The 9,156-nt window shown below is 39.8% G+C and overlaps 3 protein-coding genes across 3 annotated transcripts in view; 2 read left to right on the top strand and 1 right to left on the bottom strand.

Moving 5' to 3' along the window:
* The window catches only part of LOC110065975 (winged helix repair factor 1-like), a 162,502-nt gene that overhangs the window by 72,744 nt on the left and 80,602 nt on the right, over positions 1-9,156 (bottom strand). The gene's annotated exons all lie outside the window — the stretch shown is intronic.
* On the top strand, positions 255-2,241 carry LOC110065980 (uncharacterized). The gene is made up of 4 exons (XM_089289322.1): positions 255-266; positions 1,088-1,177; positions 1,549-1,689; positions 2,080-2,241. Exons 1-4 carry the CDS (start codon positions 255-257, stop codon positions 2,119-2,121), a joined length of 285 nt encoding a protein of 94 aa, XP_089145448.1. The 3' UTR covers positions 2,122-2,241.
* Positions 5,345-7,225, top strand: LOC149112400 (uncharacterized). Its single transcript, XM_089290236.1, has 3 exons — positions 5,345-5,599; positions 5,971-6,111; positions 7,064-7,225. The coding sequence occupies exons 1-3, from the start codon at positions 5,399-5,401 to the stop codon at positions 7,103-7,105; spliced, it is 384 nt and encodes a 127-aa protein (XP_089146362.1). The 5' UTR covers positions 5,345-5,398; the 3' UTR covers positions 7,106-7,225.

The raw sequence follows: 9,156 nt of genomic DNA, 5'->3' as shown, positions 1-9,156 counted from the left end.
TCATAAAATTTTTTTCCCTTTCAACAGCAAAATTAAATGCTTTATTTTTAAAGCGACCTGAACCAAAAAGACGTTTTTTTTTTTGTTTTGTTTTGTTTTGTTTTGTTTTTTTTTTGTGGTACGAAGGTCCTGTTGATTAAAAAGTGTTCGTAATATCTGATTAACTAAGCTTGATTCCCGGCCATCTATCCCCCACTCGGGGGCATGGAACTAAACTAAAGCTTGCTTGTCTCAAGAAGGAAACTGGAGTTAACATGAAAACAAGTGTAAGGTAGGTGATCGGAGTGGCAGGTTTCAAAGGTTTAAACGGTTCAAATACTGTTACGAAGACGTTTTTTGTCTCCACAAAGTAAACTTGTTTTTCCCTCCAAACACACAAATAAAATATATCGTTTTGTAAAGATACCTTTGTTTTCAGTGCTTTGTTTAAATAAAACTTTTATTTGTTGAAGGGATATTAAGCAATTTTATTATGTTAGTTTACGTGGTTTTGTGCTCCCCGAAACAAAAGGTGCACAAAATAAATATATCTAAATAAATAAATAAACTCACTAGAGTAAATGTTATTTGAATTTTGAAAATGTAGTTGTACTGAACTCTGTAAATCTACAACACGCCAACAAGGTGACTGACCTGCCCAGATTCAGATTTCAGATACAGATTTCAGATTGACTTTCGGTCTTCACCAAGAGAGTGTCAAGACAGTGTCAAATGTGAGTTTTTTTGAAAAGAAAGATCGACTTTTTAAAAGTTCAACAACGCGATGAAACGTGCGCACAGAAAGTAAAGAAACCCGCACTATGGATATCAGCTGAGAAAACTGTTCATCTTCTGCACGAACAAACAACGCCTCCACAAAGACGTCTTCGTTCTCGCTTTTGGCATTTTAGATGCAATCCCAATCTCAACGACAGGCTTATAAAATGGCGGGCATGATCCGTGCTAGCCACACTTGCTTTGCGAATCAGCAAAGACAGTGCCCAAAATGAACTCTCTAATACTGTTCCTGTTTCTTGGAGTGAGTGTCGTCTTGGCCGAGATCCATGTTAAACATGATCCACACCATGGCCACCATGACCACGAATAGCATAAGCCATCAAACCCAACAGAGTCGGGCAAAGTAGCAGACGAGGAAAACGATCCACGCCGCCCTCGTCCTTCTTTTGGGCCTACTATGGTAAGCCTAGTTTTCTTCATATCTACTTAATATTTTTACTAATTCGTCCCAAATTACCGCACGATGTCATCTTAAACAAATCCTCATGCGAGCAACGTTAAACACTATTAAACACTTGCATGTTTTCTTGAGTTTCCACCAACGTTTTGTTGCTGGAAATGTCGGTTCTAGCGATTGTCATTTGCAAATGTCTTGTGACATTGCACTGAAATTAACTATTTTTCAATATCTTTACTCAGTCGACCCAAAATGGTTGTATGTTGTAACCTGAAAGAAATCGTCATGCAGTGACAATTGTTTTATTGAGTTGATACAAAGTTTGTGATGCTGGCATTTGAATTTAGCAATTGTTATTTTGTTTCATTTTGCAGAAAAAGTGTATAAGAAAGTGCCTCGAAGAGTATAAGCCGTCAAATATGCCGTCAAAAATCCCAGAGAAGCTAGCTGACAAGGAAAATGATCCTGTCCGTCCTGGTCCCACTGGTCATCGTTCTAGTTTTTCGCCTGCGTTGGTAAGCTCAGTGTTTTTTCATTTTTAATTATGTCTCTACTCATTAGCCCTGAATTTCTGCATGTTTTAATCGCAAAAAACATTGTCAAATGTAACATATTACAATTATCTTCTTGAGTTTCCGGGAAAGATTAAATCCTGACAATTGAGTCAAGTGATTGTTGTTCAAATTGTCAGTATTGTAACATTTGACTGAGATTTGTCTAAATTTGTCCGTTCATAATCTGTCAGAATGGTCTAAGAGTTGATGAATTTCCCGAAATTCAGTTTTGTTGGAGGAACATTAACTCAAAGCAACACCTGAATTATCAGACAGTTATTCGGGTATTACATGGAAAATGGGTTTGTAAAAACAATTACTAATAGGTTTACATGATGCGTTCCTTTGCAGGAGAAGTGTATTGAGAAATGCATCGAAGAAGGGGAGCGATAAAGTCCGATGGCCTGTAGAGCAACTTCGTCCGATCATGTTTCATGAACGCATAATTCAGACATGCGTAGTTCTTGTTGGGGATAAATTACAAAGACAGGGGAATAAAGCATTGAAAAAGTATCCAACTTGTGTATTTAATGAACTACATGACTAGAACTACAAGATAATAGAGGGTGTCAACTGACAATATCATGGTTAAACTATTAACAAATCGGCTTTACAAGTTGAAAGATGATCAAGTTCTCGTCCATACTGCTTACACTGTTACTGATTCCTTTAGCTGATCGAAACGTGTACAGCAGTCCAGTTAATTAAACCCAAATCCAGCACTCTTACTAGTACAGCAGAAGTTTTCCTTGTGGTTTGTTGCTTTTAGTCGTTTACGATCTTGTTTTTTCGCTCGTGTTGTCCCTTATTCCGTTGCCTGGGATTTTTTATCCATGGTTTTCCCTTCCAGTACGCCCTTTAAGTATTTTCACGCCTTTGATGTGAAGTTGCAGAACTATTTAATGTTATTTTATGCGTGCTTTGCCTAATAAACGCCGGGTTTGTGCAGTGCCTTTACCTCGACTACCTTCAAGTTTGCAGGTTTTGTTATATTCAGGGTGTTTTTGTATGCGTGCTTTGCCTCACAAACATCGGGTTTGCGCAGTGCTAGCTTCGGTTCCCTTTAGTTTGCATGCTTTGTTATATTCAGTAATGTTCTTGTATGCGTGCTTTGCCTCAAAAACTTTGGGTTTGTGCATTGCTATTCTCTCGGCCCCCTTTAGTTTGCATGCTTTGTTATATTTAGTAATGTTCTTGTATACGTGCTTTGCCTCACAAACATCGGGTTTGTGCATTGCTATTCCTTCGACTCACTTTAGTTTGCATGCTTTGTTATATTCAGAGTAATGTTCTTGTATGCGTGGTTTGCCGCACAAACATCGAGTTCGTGCAGTGCTATTCCCTCGGTTCCTTTTTGATCTTGGAAAATATTACTTTCCAAGTTGTAGTGGGGGAACGATTTCACTCCATCACTCCATCACTTCCCGTAAGACATTTGGAACCGGGGGGGGGGGGGGAAGGAGGGACTCCCAAATGAAAAGGCAAGGAATGCTCGTCGGAAAATATGAATTTAACTCCTAAAGGAGACTAATTTGGACGTTGCTTTAGCTTCATTAAACCCCTAAAAGATACCACTTAAACGGAATAGGTTCATTCATCAGCCACTGTTCAAGAAAGGATCCCGCGCGCACTCGTAGACTCGACTCGCGTTCTCGAGCGTTCCAAAGCAATCGATATGAACGAAAGATTAAAGGCTCCAGACGATTTTTTTAACACAAGAAACTGAAAGACAAACGCTACCTTTCGGTAAATAGTGTCTTGAAAGAAAAAGAAAACACACTGAGGAAGAAAAGGAAAAATAATCAGAAGTCAACACTAAGATTCGAACTTCCAATGTCCGGCCTGGAGAGTCAGCGCTTTGGGCTTATGTTATTATGCACGCGCTCTTGCATCATTATCCCTCTTCCTGAAAGGGTGTCTAATGTCCTAGTCGGATTACTGACGCTCAGGCTGTCTTCATTCAGGTTGGTTTTCTTCTGCAACTTTTGGTTTCTCCTTAATCGTGTTCCCTTATCCCTTGTGTTTTACTCTGTTTTACTACTCGAGGACTGGCAGATATTTTATTCCCACCCTCCTTGCAGTTTTAGCCCTTTGTCTCAAATTTTGGGTGGCTAAGATTTGCTAGTTTAAGTTTTGGGTTTCGCTTTTCAACGTTTGGGCGCGGAGCATTTCTCCATTTATTATCCAGCGAGCGTGAAAGGGACTGGTGCGAATAGCATGCTATTCGCACCAGTCCCTTAATAAGCTATTATAAATAAGAACTCTGCATCTCATTTCAGCCCAGTTCGCGTAAGAATTCTTTGGCTGTTGGCATCTGCAACATGTTGTCTCTCTTTCCTGCTTGCTTCTCCACGCTGCCGCGCTTCTCGTTTCCCGTCCCTACCTTTCCCTATCCTTTTACACTTCCAACTCACTCAAGCGCGGTCGCCGCATTTCTCCATCTCTTATTCAGAGAGCGTGAGAAGGACTGTCACGAATAATTTGTTATAGAACAGTGTTGACAGTTGTTAGCTGCTCACAGGTAATTTGGCTGGATTCCCTGTGGATTTGTGTGGCTTGATTTTACTCATTCTATTGTGCCAGACGCTACTGTGATAAGCTTCTGGTTGCACACGCCGACAGGGGTTTCCCAAATCCATTTAGTGGACGAATAAAGATTGACGAACTTTTGCTTAGTGGCGGCAAAAATAAGCCTTGTGATTTTTATGTTTGCTAGAAGGGACTGTGTTTGCATCCTGCACAAAAAAAAATTATTTAGTTTCCTAAAGATTATTTCCATTTACTGTTTTTAATCGCAAAATTAAATGTTTTATTTTTAAGAGCGACTTCAACCAATAAGACTTTTTGTGCTTTTTGCGGTACAAAGGTCCCTGTGGTAAATAAAAAAAGTGTTTTTAATATTTGATTAGCTAAGAAGTAAACTGGATTTAACATGAAAACGAGTGTAAGGCAGGTGTTGGGAGGGGGAGGTTACAAAGGCTTAAAACGGTTCAAATACTGCTGCGAATACATTTTTGTATGCACAAAGAAAACTTGTTTCTCCCTCCAAACACACAAACAAAATATACCGTTTTGTAAAGATACCTTTGTTTGCAGTGCTGTGTTTTAATAAAACTTTTTTAATTTCATTTTTTTTTATTTCATAAAAATTTTAATAAAAATTTTATTATGTTAGTTTACATGGTTTCGAGGTCCCCGAAACAAAGAGTGCACAAAATCAATAAAAACTGCTCACATAACCCACTAGGGAAACAATTATTTGAATTTTGACAATACAATTTTACCGAGCTCATCTACAACATGTAACCAAGGTGATAAGGTGACCAAAGTGAGTTTCGGTCTTCGCCAAGAGGGAAAAATCTGAAAATACTCAAGAAATTGTCAAATATCACGAGTCGTTTTGAAGAGCCGGAAAAGTTGACTTAAGTTTAACAATTTGAGGGAACGTGCGTTCAGTAAGCAAGTAAGTAAACTCTCACTATTGATATCAGCTGAGAAACCTGTTTATCTTCTGCGCGCTGCGTAGAAACCAAATAATGCCTTAACAAAGACTTCGTTGTTCTTGCTTTTGTCAATTTAGATGTAATCCCAATCTCACATGCTTATAAAATGGCGGGCATGAGCTGTGCTAGCCACGTTGCTTTGTGAATCAGCAGAGCCGGTGTTCAAAATGAACTCTCTAATACTGGTCCTGTTTCTTGGAGCTACCGTCGCCTTGGCCGAGATACATGTGGGAAATGATCCACACCATGGCCACCACCATGGGGAGCATAAGCCATCAAAACAGCCACCGCCAACAACAGAGCCAGACAAAGTAGCTGACGAGGAAAGCGATCCACGCCGCCCTCGTCCTTCTTTTGGGCCTGTCATGGTAAGCCGAGTTTGCTTCATAACTACTTAATATTTTTACTCATTCGTCCCAAGTTCCCGCACGATGTCATCTTAAACAAATCCTCATGCGAGCAACGTTAAACAAACACTTGCAGGTTTTCTTGAGTTTCCACCAACGTTTTGTTGCTGGAAATGTCGGTTTTAGCGATTGTCATATGCAAATGTCTTGTGACATTGCACTGAAATTAACTATTTAACATCTTTATATCTACTCATTCGACCCAAAATGGTTGTATGTTGTAATCTTAAAGAAATCGTCATGCAGTAACAACTGTTTTATTGAGTAGCTAGAAAGGTTGTGATGCTGGCATTTGAGTTTCGCAATTGTCATAATTATGTTTGACTTTGTAGAAAAAGTGTATAAGAAAGTGCATCAAAGAGCATAAGCCGTCAAATATACCGTCAAAAATCCCGGAGGAACTAGCTGACGAGGACAACGATCCTGTCCGTCCTGGTCCCACTGGTCATCGTCCTAATTTTCGGCCTGCGATGGTAAGCTCAGTTTGTTTCATTTTTAATAGTATCTCTACTCATTAGTCCTTAACTGCTGCATGTTTTAATCGTAAACAACATTGTCAAATGTAGCAAACAATTATTTTCTTGAGTTTCCAGGAAAGTTTAGATGCTGACAATTGAGTCAAGCAATTGTTGTTTGAAATTGTCAGTATTGTAACATTTGACCGAGATTCAGTGTCTAAATTTGTCCATCCATAATCTGTCAGAATGGTTTAAGAGTTACAGCTTAACCCTTTAAAGACCAAAAGTACACCAAAAAAATGTCGTTTTTAAGGTTTAAATCAGTTTTTTGGCTGCCATGACGCTAACTGGGCCTTAGTTTTTGTCCCGAACGGATAGATTTCTCTAAGATTAGGCACAAAAATGTAAAATATTTTAATTTGGTGCATGGGCATAGGCCAAAATCTTTTTTCTTTTTTTTTTGCGATTGCCTGTTCCGAACTTTTTTCTGGCCTTTTTCCTTTACTTTTTCTCGGCCCTTTTACTCTCGCTACCTTTTGCGTTTCACATTCTTTCTGGCTGTCCTAAAAAGTTGGGTGTTAATTATGGGCAAAGCCTGGAAATGGGACCTTGATCAATTCTGGGTACGTCAGACTGCCGTCGATTTCCAAAAACGACTGTTGTGCGGGTAGATCTATCCCAGCTTTACCATCTGCTTATCAAGGATATCTGGTGACATTTAAATTGATGACGTCACAGGTGGTATTAAGCACGAGTGGTATTAAGAGCACGACCATTAAGTGGCCGTATATGGCCACTTGGGCATCAAAGGGTTAATGAAGTGGTCTGACGAATTTCCCGAAATTCAGTTACGTTGGAGAAACATTAACTCAAAGTAACATTCGAATTATCAGACAGGTTATTCGGGTATTAAATGGAAACTGAGTTCGTAAAAACAATTAGGTTGACATCGTACTTTCCTTTGCAGGAGAAGTGCATTAAAAAATGCATGGAGGAAGGGGAGCGATAAAGTCCGATGACCTGTAGAGCAACTTCGTGCGATCATATTTCATGAACGCATAATTCAGACATGCGTAGTTCTTGTGGGGGATAAATTACAAAGACAGGGGAATAAAGCATTGAAAAAGTATCCAACTTGTGTATTTAATGAACTACATGACTAGAACTACAAGATAATAGAAGGTGTCAACTGACAATATCACGGTTAAACTATTAACAAATCTCTTTACAAGTTGAAGGATGATTAAGTTCTCGTCCATGCTGCTTTCACTGTTGCTGATTCCTTTAGCTGAACGAAACGTGTACAGCAGTCCAGTTAATTAAACCCAAATCCGGCACTCTTACTAGTACAGCAGAAGTTTTCCTTGTGGTTTGTTGCTTTTAGTCGTTTACGATCTTGTTTTTTCGCTCATGTTGTCCCTTATTCCGTTGCCTGGGTCTTATCCATGGTTTTCCCTTCCCATACGCCCTTTAAGTATTTTCACGCTTTTACTGTGAAGTTGCAGAACTGTTTAATATTATTTTATGCTTGCTTTGCCTCATAAACTCCGGGTTTGTGCAGTGCGTTTCCCTCGACTCCCTTCAAGTTTGCATGTTTTACTATATTCAGGGTGTTGTTGTATGCGTCCTTTGCCTCACAAACATCGGGGTTGTGCAGTGTTATTCCTTCGGTTCCTTTTAGTTTGCATGCTTTGTTATATGCAGTAATGTTCTTGTATACGTGCTTTGCCTCACAAAAATCGGGTTTGTGCAGTGCTATTCCTTCGGTTCCCTTTAGTTTGCATGCTTTGTTATATGCAGTAGTGTTCTTGTATGCGTCCTTCGCGTCACAAACATCGGGTTTGTGCAGTGTTATTCCTTCGGCTCACTTTAGTTTGCCTGCTTTGTTATATTCAAGGTATTTTTGTACGCGTCCTTTGCCTCAAAAACATCGGGTTTGTACATTGCTATTCCTTCGGCTCACTTTAGTTTGCATGCTTTGTTATATTCAGAGTAATGTTCTTGTATGCGTGGTTTGCCACACAAACATCGAGTTCGTGCAGTGCTATTCCCTCGGTTCCTTTTTGAACTTGGAAAATATTATTTTCCAAGTTGTAGTGGTGGAACGATTTCACTCCATCACTCCATCACTTCCCTTAAGACATTTGGAACCGGGGGGGGGGGACTACCAAATGAGAAGGCAAGGGATGCTCGTCGGAAAATATGAATTTAACTCCCAAAGGAGACTAATGTGGACGTTGCTTTAGCTTCATTAGACCCCTAAAAGATACCGCTTAAAACGGAAAAGGTTCGATCATTAGCCACTGTTCAGGAAAGGATCCCGTAGGCACTTGTAGACCCGACTCTCGTTCTCGAGAGTTCCAAAGCAATCGATATAAACGAATGATTAAAGGCTCCAGACGATTTTTTGACACAAGAAACGAAAAGACAAACGCTACCTTTCGGTAAATGGTTTCTTGACAGAAAAAGAAGAAACACTGAAGAAGAAAAGGAAAACTAAGAGAAGTCACCACTAGGATTCGAACTTCCAATGTCTCGCCTGGCTAGTCAGCGCTTTGGGCTTATGTTATTATGCACGCGCTCTTGCATCATTTCCCCTCTTCCTGAAAGGGTGTCTAATGCCTTAGTCGGATTACTGACGCTCAGGTTATCATCATTGAGGTTGGTTTTCTTCTGCAACTTTTTGTTTCTCCTTAATTGTGTGCCTTTATCCCTAATGTTTTACTCTGTTTTACTACTCGAGGACTGGTAGATATTTTATTTACACCCTCCTTACAGTTTTAGCCCTTTGTTTCAAATTTTGGGTGGTTAAGATTTGCTAGTTTAAGTTTTGGATTTCGCTTTTGAGTGTTGGCAATTGTTTCGGGTCTTTACTCAAACGTTCAACTTTTGGGCGCGGAGCATTTCTCCATTTCTTATTCAGCGAGCGTGAAAGGGACTGTCGCGAAAAGCATGCTATTCGCACCAGTCCCTTAATAAGCGAGTATAAATAAGAACTCTGCATCTCATTTCAGCCCAGTTCGCTTAAGAGTCCTTTGGCTGTTGGCATCCGCAACATGT

This window comes from Orbicella faveolata, unplaced genomic scaffold (genome assembly GCF_042242905.1).
Source record: "Orbicella faveolata isolate gen_17 unplaced genomic scaffold, um_ofav_v1 contig_2, whole genome shotgun sequence".
Taxonomy (NCBI): Eukaryota; Metazoa; Cnidaria; class Anthozoa; order Scleractinia; family Merulinidae; genus Orbicella; species Orbicella faveolata.
Note: the sequence above shows the minus strand (reverse complement) of the source record. Positions and strands in the feature narration are given on the sequence as shown.

Coding starts and splice junctions, on each gene's coding strand:
- LOC110065980 (XM_089289322.1), top strand. Junction 1,178..1,548: donor CTTCTTTTGGGCCTACTATG/GTAAGCCTAGTT, acceptor TTCATTTTGCAG/AAAAAGTGTATAAGAAAGTG. Junction 1,690..2,079: donor CTAGTTTTTCGCCTGCGTTG/GTAAGCTCAGTG, acceptor GTTCCTTTGCAG/GAGAAGTGTATTGAGAAATG.
- LOC149112400 (XM_089290236.1), top strand. CDS start 5,399: ATGAACTCTCTAATACTGGTCCTGTTTCTTGGAGCTACCGTCGCCTTG. Junction 5,600..5,970: donor CTTCTTTTGGGCCTGTCATG/GTAAGCCGAGTT, acceptor TTGACTTTGTAG/AAAAAGTGTATAAGAAAGTG. Junction 6,112..7,063: donor CTAATTTTCGGCCTGCGATG/GTAAGCTCAGTT, acceptor TTTCCTTTGCAG/GAGAAGTGCATTAAAAAATG.